The 20,417-nt window shown below is 41.1% G+C and overlaps 1 protein-coding gene across 4 annotated transcripts in view; it reads right to left on the reverse strand.

Moving 5' to 3' along the window:
- DACH1 (dachshund family transcription factor 1) overlaps nt 1-20,417 on the reverse strand; it is a 423,079-nt gene that overhangs the window by 235,552 nt on the left and 167,110 nt on the right. For all 4 annotated transcript variants that reach the window (XR_011600420.1, XM_070944267.1, XM_070944266.1 and 1 more), the window contains exon 2: nt 15,925-16,040. Coding sequence is in view for 3 of the 4 variants with exons in the window: in XM_070944267.1 (XP_070800368.1) it covers nt 15,925-16,040 (116 nt within the window). In the remaining variant the exon portion in view is untranslated. The remainder of the gene's footprint in view (nt 1-15,924; nt 16,041-20,417) is intronic.

The raw sequence follows: 20,417 nt of genomic DNA on the forward strand, positions 1-20,417 counted from the left end.
GTAAAACCAAACAAGCCAATCCCAGAATAGGGCAGAACAGAAACAAACTTAACATCCACACCACCAAATAGTGAGTGAGGATCAACAGAAATGGCACAAGAACAGAAACTGTGAAGCAAGAGAAAGAGACAGAGAGAGAGAGAGAGAGAGAGAGAGAGAGAGAGAGAGAGAGAGAGAAGAGAGACAGAGACACACACACACACAGAGAGAGACAGAGACACACACACACACACAGAGAGAGAGAGAGAGAGAGAGAGAGAGAGGGAGAGAGGGAGAGAGAGAGACACACACACACAGAGAGAGAGAGAGAGAAAGAGAGAGAAAGAGAGAGAGAGAGAGAGAGAGAGAGAGAAATGTACTTCAAGTACATCTCATATCACTTGGAATAGTTTTCTAATTTCAAAGAGTCAAAATTCACAAATCTATGCTCAGTGGCACAGAAGAGAGATTTTGATTCCTAAGGATCAGCCAGAATATAAAAAAAGAGAAAGCAGAAGCAGTAAAATACATTCTTTATCCTTTGGGAAAAGATGGATTGATCCAAGCTAGACACTAGAAACATTTCAAGTGGGTAAATTTATGTTTCCAATCAAAGGTTTGCTTGATTCCCAACCAGCAGACATTTTCGCTTCCACATTGTCAATACACACTTAAAAAAAAAAAAGCAAGTGAAATATTTCCAAACCTTACCTGAAACAGAAACAAACACCAGATGCGCATAGGTGTCCTTGGAATGGAATTATAAAGCATTTTACAATCACAGATACAAGGCAGCAAAACACACAATCAAAAAAACAAAACAAAACACCGTCACAAATAAAAACCCTAATGATTCTAATGTAAGATCTATTAAAAGGAAACACATTAAGTTACCATAGGAACAAAAGGAAGAAATGGCAAAGAAATGTACAAAATGTTAACATTGAGCAACGGAGATGAAATGAGAAGATACCCTTGGGAACAGAAAAATGGATGTGATGTCAATAAGTAAATAAATTCAATTAAATCGTAACTCTGACAAGAGGTGGCACAGCAGAAATCAGAGGTACAAACCAACAGCAACAGCAAATAAATAAAGCACAGTAAAGTTGGGTAATGGAAGAAAGTAATTTCTCCTTACGTATCATGAGTTTTGGATTCATCTGAAAGATCCTGCCACGCACAACACTTTTATCCTTTCAGGAAAAGGATCATTTGTGACCAAGCAGTCCTACTCAAGAGGCAGCTTAATGCAGTGGCTAAGGAAATGGACTAGGGACCACTGAGTTCTAGGCTCGCCTTTGGCCCAAAGCTAGCTGGGTGACCTTGGACCAGTCATTTTTTCTAAACCCTAAGAAGAAGTCAACAGCAAACCATTTCTAAAATCTTGCCAAGAAAACTGCTTGGACCAGTTTAAGCAGTTGCAAAGAGACAACAAAGACTTGGAGGTATGTGTGGGTGCCTATGCATGCATGGGCACACGCACACAGAGAGGAATGGATAAATATAAATAAAGAAATATATAAAGTCCCTATGCATTCTTTTTCTGAAAAGATAGATAGACCCTATTCAGATTTGCCCAGCCAATATTCTGTGCGTGTCAGGGTTCCAAGTAACGGACCCAAAGCAATCGAAACCCCGATGTCTAGAGTTTCCTCAAAGTATGAATTTATTAAAGGTAAAGGTAAAGGTTCCCCTCGCACATATGTGCTAGTCGTTCCCGACTCTAGGGGGTTGTGCTCCTCTCCGTTTCAAAGCTGAAGAGCCAGCGCTGTCCGAAGACGTCACCGTGGTCATGTGGCCGGTACGACTAAATGCCAAAGGAGCATGGAACACTGTTACCTTCCCACCAAAGGTGGTCCCTATTTTTCTACTTGCATTTTTTTTTACGTGCTTTCAAACTGCTAGGTTGGCAGAAGCTGGGACAAGTCAGGGAGCTCACCCCGTTACGTGGCACTAAGGATTCAAACTGTTGAACTGCCAACCTTTCGATTGACAAGCTCAGCGTCTTAGCCACTGAGCTACCGCATCCCTCATTTATTATTTATTTATTTATTAAATATTTATTAGGAATGTCATATTGGCACAGCTGGTGAAAACCCGACTCTGAAGGACCCGAGGTTTTCCCCACCCAAATCAAAAACCCCAGGTTCTTGCTCCCAGGTCACATGTCCATCACATGGTCCAATGGTCTGGCTGGCTTTTGTCCATGCCCCTCTAATACCTGCTGGAACGTCCTTGGCTCCCACAGGAAAGAATGTTATTTTGACTACGCATACCCCCAACTATCTCTATCTCCCCTCTCACATTCCCACAGCTCCACCCAGCCTTGCTGTGGCAGCCCTGAAGATGCTCTCAAATTGGCTTCAGGGCTGATACCAAGAAGGATACAGTCAATAAGGCCACAAGATCAGGTTCACTAGCTTCTTTTACACATCCTCAGGCATTAGAAACTGAAAACTATTTCTCAAAACCAACAGATGGGACAATGGGGACGTCATAAATTACACCTCTGGTCATGGTGGAGAAGAATAACTTTGCTTCTCAAGTGCATTGCCAATGTATTATAACTGCTACAATATTTGTGGGGTCCAAGATAGTTTTTCAAAGCCACCAAGCTACCGAAGACAACTTTGTAGATTGTTGAAGATGGAATATTGTTGCATGATCTCACAATAATGAGTTCTAATCCAAACACATTTGTCTTCTGGATGAGATTTCCACTCTTGGTGCTCCAGTCGTCTTCTGGATCAGCTTCACTGCCTCTAAGAATTGGGGAGGGGGGTCTTCTGGGGTCAGCAGTAGTAGAAACAGCACTTAAGGGCAACTGAGTTAATGAACTGTCTCGTTTCTTTTAAGAATAACTGTATTTATATTTATTCATTACAAATAGAAAAACAAGAACGGATTTCATAGCTTACAACTCATGAATACATTAGGGAGTCCGCTAATTTTAACATGTCATTTAGTATAAGAAATGTTTCTAATCTAAATCCTCATCTATTCATTTTAGAATGTATTACAAATATCTTTCTGATTCTGATGGTAAAAAGGAGGCAGGTGTTTGTCACAAAAATGAGTGGTGATATTTTTTGGGGGGAAAAGGGTCTCCAAGTCTAGTCTATCTCCAAAAGACTACAGTTCACATTCTCCCATTTGAAGAAGTAATCAATGGGTTGGTTTCCAATTTCCAGCTTCCATTTTTATTACAACCAACTTTTTAGCTTTTCTTTTCTCAATGTCCTCAGGGAACATTCCCAACAAGGCTAACTGGCAGTTTATTCCGATTTCCTGATTGACGATTTTATTTATTTCTGTAACGGTTGAAATCCAAAGCCCCTAATCTTGAAGTTCAAATTTTGTTTCTTCTTTCTTTTCTATACCAAGATCAGAACTATGAAAAGTCCTCCAGACTGCATCATTCATTCTGATGGCTTTCCAAACTCTTGTCAACGGGGAAGAGAACCATAATCCCAAACGTCACCTAAAAGTACTATTACTAAAACTGTGAAAACCGTAGTAAATATTTCAGAAAAGATGTTCCCAGTTATTTTCTAGCTGAAAGAAACAAATACCAGGAAAATGAAACAAATATTTTAAAAATGCCCTTCAAGCTATTTCTGTAGTCAATCTTATATAGATAAAATTAAAAGGGAATAAAGCTTGTGATAACCAAAATTAGAGGTTTAAATAAGATTAACAGTCAGAAACACAACAGAACACAGTTAATTTTTCTTAATGTTCCCAATGGCTTGGATTTGAGATTGGCTAGCAAATCTTTAAGATTAGAAGGGCCATACATTACAAGTGGTTCTTTCAAATTTATGATTTTTACATAAGAAAACTTCTGTTTCAACATATGCAAATGCTAACTAAGTGTAAATCTGTAGCGGTGAACTTTGTAATGTCATGGTTATGGATGGTAAGAAAGGATGAATTACCCCTGCATACGAGACCAGATTGCAGAGAACAAGTTCTAGAAATAAGGAAATGTTTTCAAATTTGAGAATAGCTTGAGATCCAACAAGACTTAAATGCAATGGTACTAAGGTGCCCAACCTCCTTTTGATCTGACTAACAATTGCACTGAATTGAGGCCTTTGAACTATGGTGCTGGAGAAGACTCCTGTGAGTCCCTTGGACTGCAAGGCGATCAAACCGGTCAGTCCTAGAGGAGATCAACCCTGACTGCTCTTTAGAAGGCCAGATCCTGAAGATGAAACTCAAATACTTTGGCCACCTGATGAGAAGGATGGACTCACTGGAGGAGAGCCTAATGCTGGGAACAATTGGGAGCAAAAGAAGAAGGGGACGGCAGAGAATGAGGTGGCTGGATGGAGTCACTGAAGCTGTCAGTGTGAGCTTAGATGGACTCCAGAGGATGGTAGAGAACAGGAAGGCCTGGAGGAACATTGTCCATGGTGTCACAATGGATTAGACATGACTTCGAAACTAACAACAGCAACAATTGCACTACAGTCAAAGGTATGGTTTCTCCAGTAATAATGTATGGGTGTGAGAGTTGGACCAGAAGAAAGACTGAGCATTGAAGAATTGATGCTTTCAAACTGTGGTGATGGAGAAGATTCTTGAGAGTCCCTTGAACTGCAAAGAAATCCAACCAGTCAAGTCTAAAGGAACTCAATCCTGACTGGTCTTTGGAAGGACAGATTATGAAGCTGATGCTCAAATACTTGGGCCAGCAACTGAGAAGAGAAGACTCACTGGAAAAGACCTGATGTTGAGAAAGATGGTGGGTAAAAGGAAAAGGGGGTGGTAGGGGATGAGATGGTTAGATAGTGTCATCGACTGTGGTTACGAATTTGGGCAAACACCATATTTTCCCATTGTTCAAGCATGATGTTATAATCTAAAAGAAAATTTCCATAAGATGATGTATCATTGGTATTTATCGTATTTTTCAGAGTATAAGAGGCATTGGAGTGTAAGACGCAGTTTAGTTTTTGGGGAGGTAAGAGCTCAGAGCTCAGAGCTAAACACAGCTAAGCCACGCCCAGTCTCCTTACTGTCTCAGCTCCCATTGGCTGACCTTGTTACCATGTCTCTGCCAGTCATGAATACATTGACATTGTTCTGTCCCCGTCCCACACACGCACCCAACCAGCCAGCCGAGGGTTAAATAAACTCTTCAAACACTCAACATCAGTGATAAGGAACTTGGCAGCAACTCCGTAGCTGCCTGCCAAGAACTTTTACTCCGATAACACAGACAAAAATACACACAGTTTGAATAGTCCAGTTTGTAATTAAATCCACAGCAAATAGGCGTTGTGTCCAAAGGTGCAAAGTGACTCGCCAGAGATTTAGCTTTGTCCGTCACAGAGTCCGAATGGCCACCACACTCCCTTTTATAGCCTGTGGGGTGTGGTCCAGTGACTCAGCTTAATCTCTGGTATGCCTCCTTTTCTGCTGTGCCCGCTTGTCTCTCCGACGCTGGCGGGGGTCCAACCACAATGTTTCTTCGTCACTATCTGACGGCTCGGAAACACCTGGCTCCTGGCCAATCTCTTCTCCCTCAGGAGACACCTGAGGCATTGCCAGAGAGGAGGGTCCTGGAGAGGGAGGCCTGGCCGTCTCCTCTCCTTCATGTTCGGAACCTTCTTCCTCCGATAAGATAGGCTCGGAGGACGGAGCCACAACAGACATATTGTATGCTCAAAAATGGAAGGACACTTCAATTCCTAACATGGATGAATGGCTGCAGAAGTTGATGGAGTTGGCTGAAATGACAAAATTGACTATTTTTGATTAAAGAAAAGAACAAAAGTACTTTTATTTCCACATGGAGACCTCTTCTGAACTTCGTGCTTGAAGTGGAAAAGAACAAAACTTTGATCTTGGGATTTACCGATTAGATTGATAGATCTTTTTAGAAATGGCTTGTTCATATTATTAAGAAAAAAAAAACCCAAAAAATGTGATTTGATGTTAATGCCCTCTTTTACTGCAAGAGAGAGAGAGTTGGAAGTCGATGCTTCTTTTTCTCTTATCCTTATCTTATTTTATCGTACAACCAGGGGTGGTATGCATTTACTTTCCCTACTGGTTCACAAATGTGAGCACATGCACCTGGCCTCAAAAACGTGCCTAAATAGGCATGCCTATTGCATGAAGTGCATGAAGCCAGGGTTCCGCTACCGGTTCGGGCGAATCAGTCTGAACCAGCTGAATTCCACCTCTGCTTATAGCCCAATAAAAATGTTAAACCAGTGGTGAAAACCATTTTTTTTTACTACCAGTTCTGTGGGCATGGCAGGGGAAGGATACTGCAAAATCTCCATTCCCACCCCACTCCAGGAGAAGGATACTGCCAAATCCCCATTCCCTCCCCACTCCTGGGGGAAGGATATTGCAAAATCTCCATTCCCACCCCAATCTGGGGCCAGCCAGAGGTGGTATTTGCTGGTTCTCTGAACTACTCAACATTTCTGCTACCAGTTCTCCAGAACCTGTCAGAACCTGCTGGATTTCACCCCTGTGTTAAACCCAAATTTGGGCAAACTCCAGAAGACAGTGGAAGCTGACTTAGCAATTGGCGAGCTGTCAGCAACAGCAGCAACAATGAAGACAATTCCACAGTTCTTTCCCATTAATCACTGGGGCTGATGTGGTATTAACTTGTGATTAGTTTGAGTCTTCACTCTTCTTACCTTTAAAAACCAAAAATAGCCGGGATTTCTTTTAAGCATCCACTCCTTTTGTCTTGTTTCTCTGTGATTTTTTAAAATCTGGCTAGCTACTTTTAGCCTTCCATTAGGCAGGAAGACAGGACATAAATGTAATCCAATGATCAGCACATGCTGTCAACCCATCCAACAAGGAAAGTCATTTGTGAATCCCAGATCATGATTATAGTAGTGAAATGGCTCAGCCATGTCATTTCTTGAGAGCCAAGCCCAATCCGACTACTGGCTTGATTTCAGAAGCAAAAGGACAACAGACCAGATTTAGAGAAGCTCCAGAAATAAGGAAGTATTTGTGATTCGAGAAATATTTGAGACCCAACAAGACTTCAATTAAGCAGTGGTGGAATTCAATATTTTTTACTACCGGTTCTGTGGGCGTGGCTTGGTGGGCATGGTCGGGGAAGGATACTGCAAAATCTCCATTCGTACCCCACTCCAGGGGAAGGATACTGCAAAATCTCCATTCCCACCCCACTCCAGGGGAAGGATATTGCAAACTCTCCATTCCCAACCCAGTTTTCTGAACTACTCAAAATTTCCGCTATCGGTTCTCCAGAACCTGTCAGAACCTGCTGAATAGCCCCACTGCTTCAATGCAACACTAAGAATCAAAGTGAACCCCACCCTCTCCATCACTGAGGAGGAGCTTGGAAACAGAAGCCAGCTTGGAAGAAAGGAGGACAGGATGGAGAAGAGCAGTTCTGGCACAGAGAAAGTGGAACACTTCATATCACCAATTAGATTACTGCCCGTTGTAGATGGAGAAATTACATTGGGTTCTGCAATCCCTTCTCCATGGGGACCTGAGAGCCACAGCTGTTCCTTTTGCTCTTTGCTAGGCATCAGCCAATCCAGACGCATCCTTTCCTCAAGTGATATGGCAACACATTTACTTATCTTCAAAACGGTTGGCTTGCAGAAGGGTACACGAGGAAGAAAAGATCTCAGAGGAGCCTTAGGAGTCGGTCTCCCTCTTGAAGGCAACTCACGCCTGTCCTATGAATGGATAATATGCAATCACAGCAGCCTTTAATTATTGAATTAATTTATTTCCGGAGGGCACCACTCACACACACAATGAGAATCACTGAACTATTGTCCTGCAACACGGGGCACAGTTCACAACATTAGCTCTCAGCTAGGATTCTGTGCAAAATCACAGTTGCTAGGAATCATTTTATAACCCTCCATTGGTTCCAGTGGAATGGGCAGCTGTGCAGAAAGGACTTTGCACACACCAAAGAAACCTTTCCCAACTTCCCCAGTTAGAAAGTTCTTCAGCCCTATCTGGCACTTGCTGGGGGAAAGAAGCCAGAAACCTCTCCTCTCTTTATATTCTATTATTTCACTAAGAAACTATTGAGTTCTCCAGAATGTGGACAATAAAACATTAAGACCACAGTAGGGCTAGAGATACTAGAAAGGATTGGCCATATTGTCTAGGGCAGGGGTTGGCAACCTTAAACACTCAAAGAACCACAAAGGTCCTAACTGGAAGCCCCTGTTCAATTCTGGAGCCGACTGGAAATCCGGTTCCCCCATCATAGTCTCCTCCTAGCATGACATCATTTTTTCTCTGTTGACTATAAGTCTGGTTCCCACACCATAGAGTCTCCTCCTAGCACAGCATCCTCTTTCCTCTGCCGACTGGAAGCCTGTTCCCCCACCATAGAGTCTCCTCCTAGCGTGGCATCCTTTTTCCTCTACCTGTCCTAACCAAAAGCCCTATCAATTGTGGAGCTGACCAGCAACAGGGAGCCGCAACAGAGGGATGAAAGAGCCACATGTGGCTCCAGAGCTGCAGGTTGCTGATCCCTGGTCTAGGGATTTTGTTTATTTAAAAAAAGCAAGCAAAAGAGGTTGGATCTTCCATTCAACTTCTAGGGGAGGGATGTCAAACTCAAGGCCAGATCCAGCCCATGATGTGGCTAGATTTGGCCCATGGGGCTGCCCTGGAAATGGCAAGGGGGTTAACCTCCACCACCTTGGACCCACCTCACCTCGCCCACAGCAGTACCAACAGCAACAGCAGGAGGAGGTGGTAAGCATGGCTGGGCACCCCATCAGGGAAGTGGAGCTGGGCTGGACTGCAAGGTCCTGATGCCCCAGGAGCTCAAAAGCTGGCCACGCCCACCCAGCCACGCCCACCTAATAGTCTTACATGCAACTGGCCCTTTGAGGAGAACCATAATGCTAATACGGCTCTCAATGAAATGGAGTTTGACACCCCTGTTCTAGGGGTTGACATGATCCACAATAAGTACAGATGAATCAATCAACCACTAGTACGGTTTTATAAATTGAGACCCTCCCATCTCTCATGAAACTTTATCCCAAGTGAACTGCCGATTTAAGGACAATTTCTTCACAAAGAGATACCTTAAACCGAAATTGGGAAATTTCATTCCCGAATATATCATCCTGGGAGTCTGTAGCCCCCTCCAGAAAAGTATGGTTTACCATCTCCTATCAACAACCATATTTTTGTCTAGATTAAGTTTTCATTCATTTCTGTGCCACTTAGGCTATTGGGAATACAGCAGCATACCAATACTTTATTGATAAGTAAACAAACCAATAAATAAATAAACCATCACCCAGCCATTATCCACTGCAGCCCACTACAAGATACGTAGCATTGGACTGTTTGTGAGTAGGAAGCACAGTTGTAAGAATACTACTCTCTGTGCTTGATTGTTTGCTGATAGACATTTCATAACCTGACTAGGGAACATCATCAATGCTGGTGCTCACTGTTTTGATGCCAGGATCAGCATGGCATTCATAAGGAACCCTTTAAACCCAGGAGATCTTCTCCTACGACCAGTGGTGGGCTGCTGCCAGTTCGGACCAATTCAGGTGAACCGGTAGTTGCGACCTGCAGGTGGCCATGTCCACCTGCCCTGGTGCTATGCTGTCCTATCTAGCTGTGTTTTTGAAGCTGCACGCAAGGCGCGCAAGGTACACAAGCAAGCAAAGTGCATACACGGAAGGCCATGCGCATGCTCACATTTTTTGGTGCTGGACAAACCAGTTGTTAATTTATGTGCCGGCCACTTCTGCCTAGGACCAGTGGAGAAATCCAATTCTTTTTAATACCGGTTCTGTGGGCGTGGCTTGGTGGGTCTAGGGCAGTGATGGGTTGCCCCCGGTTCACACCGGTTCTATAGAACCAGTAGTAAAACCGGCGGGAGACTCTGCCCATTGACCCTGACATCATGAAAATGCTTCTGCGTTTGCACAGAAGAGTGTGCATGGCCCCTTTGCGAACCAGTAGTAAAGGTAAGTAGAACCCACCCCTGGCGTGGTGTGGCTTGGTGGGTGTGGCAGGGGAAGGATACTGCAAAATCTCCATTCTCTCCCTACTCCTGGGAGAAGGATATTGCAAAATCTCCATTCCCACCCGACTCTGGGGCCAGCCAGAGGTGGTATTTGCCCGTTCTCCGAACTACTCAAAATTTCCGCTACCGGTTCTCCAGAACCTGTCAGAACCTGCTGGATTTCACCCCTGCCTAGGACCTAGGCTGACATCATTCGTACTCCAATTCCATTTTTCTTTTCAAGTTTCAAGATAATGGACAGTCATATTCAAGGTGATTTATTATCTGCCTATAGATTTTGCAACTTTATCCCTGAGTTAACAGCTCCCTGCTTTTCGACTATTTTGGAGAAGCTGAGAAGTTTTGCATTGGTACACTGCCCACAATCACTCTATGAAAGAGATGGGTGGTCTTTAAATATGATCTATGAAAATTAATAAACCAAAGTTACTCTTTCACTGCCTGTCTTCAGCTGCATATCAACAAAACCCAGAAACATTTCTGGAAAGCAGATGAGCAAAAAACAGGCTAACGAGATACTGCCAGAAGTCCCTCTTTGAGATGGGGGCTTTCCCAGGGAATTTAATGCATGGCAATAGACTTATGAGTCATGTACTCTCTGCCTTCAGCTGCCTTCAGATTGTCTATTTCTGTAGAAAGCCTATTTCTACAAAGAGCCATAAGCCTCTAGTAATCACTCCTTGCCAAAGAATGGCCATAATAAAAACAGCCCTGGAGCTTCACACCTTTGGGGAAACAAATCTGTGTAATTCCTACATCCCCGTTCAAGGAAGGGAAACTCTGAAGTTTCTCTTCCAGCAGAAATGCAAAATGTTACAGTAGAAGCAAAGTGGGGAAATTGCAGTTTGTTTGTTTGTTTGTTTGTTTGTTTGTTTGTTTGTTTGTTTATTTATTTATTTATTTATTTATTTATTTATTTATTTATTATCATATTTCTATGCCGCCCACTCTCCGAGGACTCTGGGCGGCTTACACCAAAGACAGTATACTAAATATCATATTACCCCCAACAATCTGGGTCCTCATTTTACCCACCACGGAAGGATGGAAGGCTGAGTCAACCTTGAGCCGGTGAGATTTGATCTGCTGATCTGCTGAACTAGCAGTCAGCCAAAGTAGCTGCAGTACTGCACTCTAACCACTGCGCCACCTCGTCTCATATACACCGAGAATTACACAGACTCTTAAAAGGCTGAGTTAGCCTTAAGATCATTTTCCCACCACTGGTGACTATTCTGATGAAACGTTAAAAGATGTGAATAATCCAAAGGAAGGCAGATCAAGTTGATAATACAAGGATCAAGGAAACCAGCCAACATCTCTTGATTCTTCCAAGGTGATCTCTGGATGGGCACCTTGTTTCACTTGGAATGTGATCACTAGATCACTTCAAAGGTGGTATTCAGCAGGTTCATACCAGTTCACCTGAACTGGTAGCGGAACTGCCCCGGCACTATGTCATCCTATTTAGGCATGTTTTCGAGGCTGGGCCCATGCGTAAAAGGCGCACGAGCGAGCAAAGTGTATGCGCGGAAGGCCAGGCGCATGCACAGAAGGTGCGAGGGCATGTGAAGAGAGCGATCATGCAGTGAACCAGTGGTAACAATATCTGAAACCCACCGCTGGATCACTGAGACAAGATTTCAGCAGGGGAGGGGGAAACCCATTTTACTTCATTTCCTACAAAAACAACGAATAACCATGTGTGTGACTGTTAAGTGGGCAAGAATTATCATTATTGCTTGCAATTATTACTGTTTGACCTTGAGAAGGGGAACAGAAGAGGAATCTATAAATCTGGCATAATAGAGAATATATACAGTAGTGTCCAAAATTGTGGAAACCTTTTGGGAAAAGTGTATTTTTGAGGTTTGACAGCTAATAACACCACTTTTTGGGGGAGTTTCAAGATAATCCTATTCCACTGCTGGAATGGCCTGGGAATAGCCCAGATTTTAACCCAATTGAAAATCTGTGCGGCCGACTAAAGAAACTTGTTAGTCAGAAGTGACCCAGCAATAAAACCCAGTTAATAGAAGCCATCATTCAATCTTGGTTTCACATTAGAACAGCTGCAGAACTAAAAGGCTTGGTTCACTCCATGGGAAGACATTGTAAGGCCGTAATTCATGCTAAAGGTTACCCAACTAAGTATTAACAGACATGGTGATCATTTTTGTATAACTCGTTTTTTCTACCTGTTTCATGTTTCTTCTTTATGCTGTAACTGCTATTCTAATAGCAAATCCTTCATAAAAGTTATTGCATTACATTCTTGATTAAATTATCTTTCCATTGATATATAATTTTATGGTACTACTAAAAAAAAAAGTGGTGTTATTAGCTAGTTTTAGAAAATACAGTTTCCCCAAAAAGTTTTCCACAATTTTTGGCCACTACTCTAGGTATTTTTGGGAATGATTTCTTATCTCTCTGACCATCTCCCCTTCTCCAATGTGTTCATTTCTGTTTACAGAGAATCACGTGCAATTTCCATCATTCCAATTTTCATTTTTTTTCCCCAAATAAAGACATCCTACTCTTACAAAACCAATAGTATGCAGAATAAAACGATAACATATTTTTAAAATATATATAAACAAGAGACTTTTCCAGCAATCATCAAACTGCAGATCAGGAGATTTAAATACATACACATAGCGTGAGAATGAAATGAAGAATAGGTGAAGGAAAGGAAAGAGGAAAAAAAAAAATAAGCTGTGTAAGCAGAGACAAAGAAGAAAGCTGTGGAAACTGTATTTTCAAATATCCCCCGAATCTGAATATTCACTAAGCATGGAATTGCACCACAGAATTTCCAGTTGCCATATTTCTATCACGTCTTCAAACGGATCCTTAAATCCCGTGAATTCTATAGCTTTTGGTGTCTACAGACGATATTCCCATTCTGCATATACAAATAGTTCTCAACATATGACTGCAATGTAACCTGCCCATTACGACCCTATGTCATAACAGTTGCAAAATTGATTAGTCATGTGACCAATCTAATTTTATGACCTTTTTATGCAGCAGTTGTTAGTTGAATGCTAGGGTTCTAAAGTGAATGCCTAGTTGTTCACCAAATTCCTTGATCATTAAACGAACCAATGGCTTGCTATGGATGCAATATTGCCAAAACTGAAAGTGCAAGTTTTAGCATTTTGGTCATGTTTAGTGTGGGATGCTACAACATTCATAAATGCAGTCATGTTGCCAATCATCCAAAGTTAGCCCCCAAAGTTAGTGACTACAAAGGGGCACCAACCATTGGAAATTCAAATTCAGGTTGTAATAGCAATAGCAGCAGCACTTAGACTTATATACTGCTTTACAGTGCTTTACAGCCCTCTCTAAGCAGTTTACAGAGTCAGCCTATTGCCCCCAACAATCTGGGTCCTCATTTTACCCACCTCGGAAGGATGGAAGGATGGAGTCAACTGTTGTGGCTCCGTTACCGGAGCCTGTGTCATCATCAGGAGAGGACTCCGAGAGTGAAGGGGAGGAGTTGGCAAAGCCTCCCTCTCCAAGACCTTCCTCTCTGGCAATGCCTTCGGTGTCCGCCAAAGGGCAAGAGATAGGGCCAGGGCCAAGCACGTCCACGCAGCCACAGATGGACAGTGATGAGAGTAATGAGTCTTGGCTGGACCCACGCCAGCGTCGCAGAGGTAAGCACGCGCAACAGAAGAAAGGGTGTGCCCGAGATTAGGCTGAGTCACTGGACCACACCCCACAGGATATAAAAGGGAGCGTGGTGGCCAGTCAAACCTTGTGACGAACAAAGCTGAAAGCTTCCACGCCATTCTGCAATGCCGGACATTTGCTTTAAGACTGGATTATCTCTGGACTTGATTGTAATTATTGAGCTGCTTTCCTTTGATGTATCAGAGGTGGGGAGAAGTTATCTCTCCTCTTTGTAAATAATAAACTCTTGGCAGGCAGCCACTAGGTTGTTGCCAAGTTCCGTTATCATAAGGAAAAGGATTTTGCCAGCTGGTTTGGTCTTTAACTCCTGAACGTCTGTTGATGTGTGTGTGTGGAGTTGGGGAAAGAACATCAACCTTGAGCCGGGTGAGATTTGAACTGCCAAATTGCAGGCAGCTGGCAGTTAGAAGAAGTAACCTGCAGTACTGCATTCTAACCACTGCGCCACCGTGGCTCGGTAATTTTGGGTCACTTGTAACTTCAATTGCTAAGGGATCTGTTGTAAATCAAGGACTATCTTTAATGAATTTTCTTATTTCACCCCTTCTTTCCAGTTGTCTTTTTTATTTCTTTTCCAGTTTTCATTTACCCCAATTCCTTGTTTGCAGTACTAGCAGCTTGCTTATTTGATCTTCATAACCATTTTGTAAATGTTTTACTCTGAGAAGTTTCTGCTTCTCTTCAATGGACCTGTGTTGTCCTAAGCCAAGCTCCATTAACTTTCCCAGTATTCTTAATATGTACTATGACTATTTTCCCCCCTTCTGTTCAATCATGCCTGATTCTTGGGGACTGCTTGGACAAGTCCTTCTAGTTTTCTTGGTAAGGGTTTTCAGAAGTGGTCTACCATTGCCTCCTTTCTAGGGCTCAGATGGAGTGATTAGCCTGAGGTCACCCAGCTAGCTTTAGGACTAGAGATGGGACTAGAATTCATGTTTCCTGGTTTCTAGACTGGTGTTGTGGGACGAAACATCCATATGGTTCAGCTCCAAGCCAGGAGAAAGACACTGGAAACATGGAGGTTGATTGGAAAGATGGTTTAATGATGAAGCAGAACCACCAAGCACATGGTTCTGGTGCAGTTCACCACATGGAGTTGAGAGTAAGAGGTTTTTATACCTTCCTCTTGGGCTTTGCACTTGAGCTTCCTGTTCCTGTGCAAGAACATGTATTCTATTGGCTGTTGTCAGACTCCCATGGGGCCATGTACAAACCCTAGGTGTTTGTCTGAGCTACGTTTGATGGAAGTTTCTAAGGGTGCTGCAATGGCCTTAGGAGATTGTGCAGTGTAGTGAGATTGTGCTCTGTGTCTTAGTGGGTTAATCCTATTATGTCCTGAAGGGTCATGTCTTAATCCCTTCACCCTGGAGCTGAAGATCTTTTGTTTTGTAAATAGGCTGGCCCAGTCTTTCTTAATGGGCACAAAATATCTGCTGGAGGCAGGGAGCTGGGGCTCTGAGTTTCTGTCTCCCTTAAGATTTTTTATTTCTGTTTTAGGGAAAATATTTATCCTGCCTTTTTTAAATATTCCTTAAAATATTTCATTCTTCTAGGAGGGGGGTGGGTACTAACTTTCTACAGTGCCTTAAGCACTGCACCAAACTGGCTAGCTCATTGTTATGTTTTGGGTACAAGATACCTACAAAAGCACCTGAGGAAGTACTGTGGAGCTAAGGAGGATGGCAGATATGCAGGAATCATTCCCTAGGCAAAAGAAACTGAAGCATTTTTTTTAAAATCTAGGACAAAGAGATAAGCTTTGGAAGTGACTTAGGGAGATGTCTAACTAATTCACTGGGATATAAGAAGAAGGAGATCCAAGACAATCAGAATTTCAAGAATCTGTTGTTATGGCCAATCCCAATAAAAGGAATCTTAACCTTTCTCTGAAGTTGATTGCGTAGTCTGGTCTACCTAGTGGGATGGACAACTCCTCATTGGTAGCTGAAGACAAGAAGTCCTTTTCAGCTGGTTGTAAAACCAGCGTTCCTGGTCAAGTATGCAACTTAACCTGTCATACCAACAAGTCAAAACACATTCTCATTTTGAGAAAGCCACAGCACCGGAATACAAAATGATGGATGAATTCCATCCCTCAACCTGGAGATCCACTGTTTTCAGTAGGTTCCCTTCTAATGCCCCAAAGGCCACATGGCTTGAGGATTTTCCAGTCCACGTTACGGGGTTCCTACCTGTCGGTGGGATAATTCCCGGTGAGAGAAGACCAGGGACGGAATGCGGCATGATATGGGAATTTTCTGGAGAAGTCACACTCTGCGTCCGTTTTGGGGGCCGCCCAGGTCTGGAGCTGCGGAAGAAAAGAAAAAAAAAAGTTTACAATTAAGCTGTTGTCTTACACATCATTTCAAAGTTGTTTCAATTGGTAACATGGACTGTAAATAAATTTGTTTCAAGGACGGTTGCTTTTGCAGTTAGATGTAATAGACTTCCATCACTAATTAGATTACATGCTGAATTCATTTTCTTCATTGAAGATCAGCCGCGCTTGATGCATAATTCATAGCTGGCACCTCGTTACCTGCTTCTTCATATTAATATCTATACACAGTTTGAATTGCCTCGTTTGCATATGCTAAAGTTCTACACGGAGCCTTCAGCACGAAAATTATGCACTAACTTGTAATAATTATTACAGTCAGCCTGCTATTGATTTATGAGACTTTTAAAAACCAAATATGTGTAGTACTTGTAATGAATGATATTTTAAGGTTCTTCAGGAAATTAAAAGGCAATGGCTGCCCAAGGAAATGTTCTGCTTGTTTGATTTAATACTACAGTTAGCTGGGAGGTGGAATGAGAGAGTGATTCAGACCTATAGCACATTTTTCGATGATATGTTTTATTACCTTGCACTACTACTCCGATATCTAGATGATAAATGACAATACATATCTAATATGTGAAAAGGTCTTGCAATTTCTTTATTTTTTTTGTCATGTAAAAGATAAGTCAAGTTATCATTTAACCCTTATTCTATGCAGTGAAAAATCTTGCTTTAAATATGGTACGTTAGTCAGAAGACGGTTTATTGTTTATAAACCCTTCTTGAGAAATCGCAATGCTGGGACTTTACATCTGTTCCCCAAGGATACGTCAATGGCGTATCCTTGGTAAATGTGTTGTGTCAGCCTTTGGAACAACTGTACCAGCACAAAAATTGGGGGAAAGAAATCTTCTGAAGATGATTCTTCTATACCTCCTCAGAGCCATGCAGGGTACAAGATATGGCCTCCTGGAACATGTGATTTCCAAGAGAAGTTGTTGAGCATTGTTTACTGCCACAGATGGCTTCATGCAATAAACTCATGAAAGAATTGAACATATCAAGGGAATGTGAGAATCATTATCGCCATGTTCAAAAATAGTAGGACTAAATGGAATATTTATGTATATTTTTCTGGACTGTGTTTAATGGCACCCTGTTTTCCCGAAAATAAGACCCAACTGGAAAACAAGTCCTAGCATGATTTTTCAGGATGCTCGTAACATAAGCCCTACCCCCAAATAAGCTCCAGTTAAGATTGTCAGCCAGATGGGTGCATTTAGTACCGTATTTCCCTAAAAATAAGACCTAACCAGAAAATAAGCCCTAATGTGTCTTTTGGAGCAAAAATTAATATAAGACCCAATCTTATTTTCTGGGAAACACAGTAACAGATAGAGGGTGGATGAATGGAGGGATGGATGGATGGATGGATGGATGGATCAATCTATCCATCAATCAATTGATAGGTAGATGAATCTGTGGAGTGTGTGTATGTGTGTGTGTGTGTGAGAGAGAGAGAGAGAGAGAGAGGGAGGGAGAGAGGGAGAATGGGAGGGAGGTAGAGAGAGAGAAAGATCAAGGCAACCTTGAAAACAGTACTATTAATTTGGGAAGGTCAACAATTTAATGCCAATTCTGATTTTTGCAGCCCAGATATGATTAACTCTATATTAATGAGAGAGGCATGAAACAATTTACAAGTTCTCAGTGAGCATTTTCAGTTTAAATTGTATCCATTCTTTTCATTGCATCCTCTGGAGGTGAATTTCAAATATTTTAGCTATGTAGGACATTCATATATTCGTATTAGAAGCATTTGAGTTATTTTCTTTGGGAGTCCATTCTAGATGCTAAAATACATGTAGCACAATGCTTGCATTCACTGTTAGCATTAGATCATCTTTGTGTTTTGAGACATCCACTTTTTAAAGAAAAAAACTACCACCCATTTTTAATAAAGGAATAACGATCTTCAAAGAACAGGGCATTTCTTTGCAGTTTAATGACTTAAGATCTTGGGCCATTAACCTTAACTGGTCATTAATTCCAAGTTAATGACCAGAATTGAGGTCATTATTAATATAAAGCCAGAAGATTTTTGTTTGGATGAATCTGGATTTTTTTTTCTTCCTCTTCTCACAAAGCAAAATAATTTATTTCCTAAAGTTTAAGAGGTAAAAGCATGTGAAAATGAAATAATTCTAATGTATTTTAATCTATAGTCAATAAACCCTTGAGAATGTTCCACTCTCTTCACAATTTTATATAGCATTTTATGTGCACACAATAAACACAATAAATACACACATATATACACATCCACTTGCTTCATCCACTTGCTCATCACACACCTCCGGCAATGAAGTGTTGCAGAAGGAGAGGTGTTCTGAATAGGAAGTGGCTATTCTTCTCACCTTCTCCAGAAGGTTCGTTCTTGTTCCTTTTATCTGAGCCCTCCTTGTTTTTCCTGCTACCTCCCAAATTTCCAACCTTCATTTTTCTTCTAAAATATTGATAAATGCCTAAGATCTTTAGACTAACCCCAAAGGACAAAAAGATTCTGACATTGTTCTGGAATTTTATAGAAGTCCTATTATGTAGGGTTATATTCAGGCCAATCTAGTACAGTACTTATTTTCTTTTTTAAAAAATCGAGTACTTTTTGCTAAAAAGTGAAATAAAAAGCTTGCTATGCTCATTTCAGTTCTGTTTGTCTTTCTGTTCCTAACAAAAAAAAAAGGGGGGGGATCTGTAGCCAGAATACTTTCTCAGACTACAACTGAGAAGATAACTAGTTATTTATGTCAAGAGAGACACAAGCATCGTAGTTTTTGATAATTCGGTTTATAAATAGGATATTCTATTTTAAACAAAACATGCCATGGATATATCTAAGCCCTTCAAATAGTTTCCATAAAATATTGCTAAACAAAAGCCAGTTGTGTTTAATAAGTAACTTGGAATGCTTAACAGTTATTTAGCTTGTATCTTGCCGAGTTTAAAACCTATTTTTGCATTAGTTGAGCAATTTTTTTAAAAAAAGATTTTACATTTACCAAACTTAATGCCTTTATTCATGCTTTGAAAAAATAAAGGCATCTGGGTCATTATTTTATGAAGTTTTCTGGATATTGCTGCATGGATGGGATTCTAGTGCAAAACACATAATTTAGAGCTGTCAAACTTCTCAAGCTACAGATCCTTTGGCCCTGAAATAAACTTAATTTTGTCTCCTTTTTAGCCACTGCTTCATCAAGTCATGTTCTGTATCAGGTTTTTTTTTTATAACTAATAATAAACTTGATCATACTTTGACTACTGATGTTTCCAGACCTAATTTTTGTCACTTCTTCAAAAGTTTACAAACAATAATTTGACATGTGTAGAATTTTCTTGCTCTTTTCCTATAAATATTTTTATTATGTCCACAAGATCAGCACCGAATAGCTACTAAGAATCAACCTTCTTTAGTTTTTTTTTATTGATTTTTAAATTCGATTTGATTTGTTACTTTTTTGTGGCTTTTAATTATTGTTATTTTGATGATTGTTGTTTTTAAGCTATTGTTATATTATATATATATATATATATATATATATATATATATATATATATATATATTACAGTATAAATTAGCCATGTTGATTTAAGATTTAAATATCTCAATTGTGTTTCACATACATGCATGCCCAAGATACGATTTTTTTTTCATGATAAGCAACATGAAAATATTTCATAAATGAATAAAACATACACGCACATCATACTGATTTACATCTTCAATTATTTCATGAGATAATAATACTGTGATTGGTTGACAGCCATGGCATGATGCCCAAGCAACTCCATCAAAGAAGTCTTCCATGTATTCCCTGTCTGTGATTTAAATTAATTTAGTTTACATATTCTAAAACCTTTTTCTCAAAGCCTTAAACATCATGTTTAAAAAGCCATTTCCATTCACATGTCCTCTTTCCAATTGCTTTACAAAACAAAAATAAAAATGCTGTAAGGGTTTTTTTTCTGGACAACTTGCTAACCATCACTTGGAGATACCCTGTTTACAGAATGATAGAGTTGAAAAGGACCTTGAAGGTTTTCTAGTCCAACCTTTTGCTCAAGTAGGGGACCCTATACCATTTCAGACAAATGGCTGTCCAATCGCTTCTTGGAGATGCCTCCAGGGATGGAGCACCCATAACTTCTGGAGGCAGGTTGTGTTCTGTCCCCGTACCACACACACACCCCCACAGACGGCCTGGAGTTAATAAGCCACACGACAAAATTCTTTGAAGATAAAGCTGGCAGCAACCCAGTGGCTAGCTGCCAATTCAGACTTTACTCACACAAAACAAAGATTAGACTGCCAGCATTCCAATAAAACAGGCAGAGTTTTCA

Source organism: Pituophis catenifer, unplaced genomic scaffold (assembly GCF_029215685.1).
Source record: "Pituophis catenifer annectens isolate HBS135680 unplaced genomic scaffold, rPitCat1.0.hap2 SCAF_4, whole genome shotgun sequence".
Classification (NCBI taxonomy): Eukaryota; Metazoa; Chordata; class Lepidosauria; order Squamata; family Colubridae; genus Pituophis; species Pituophis catenifer.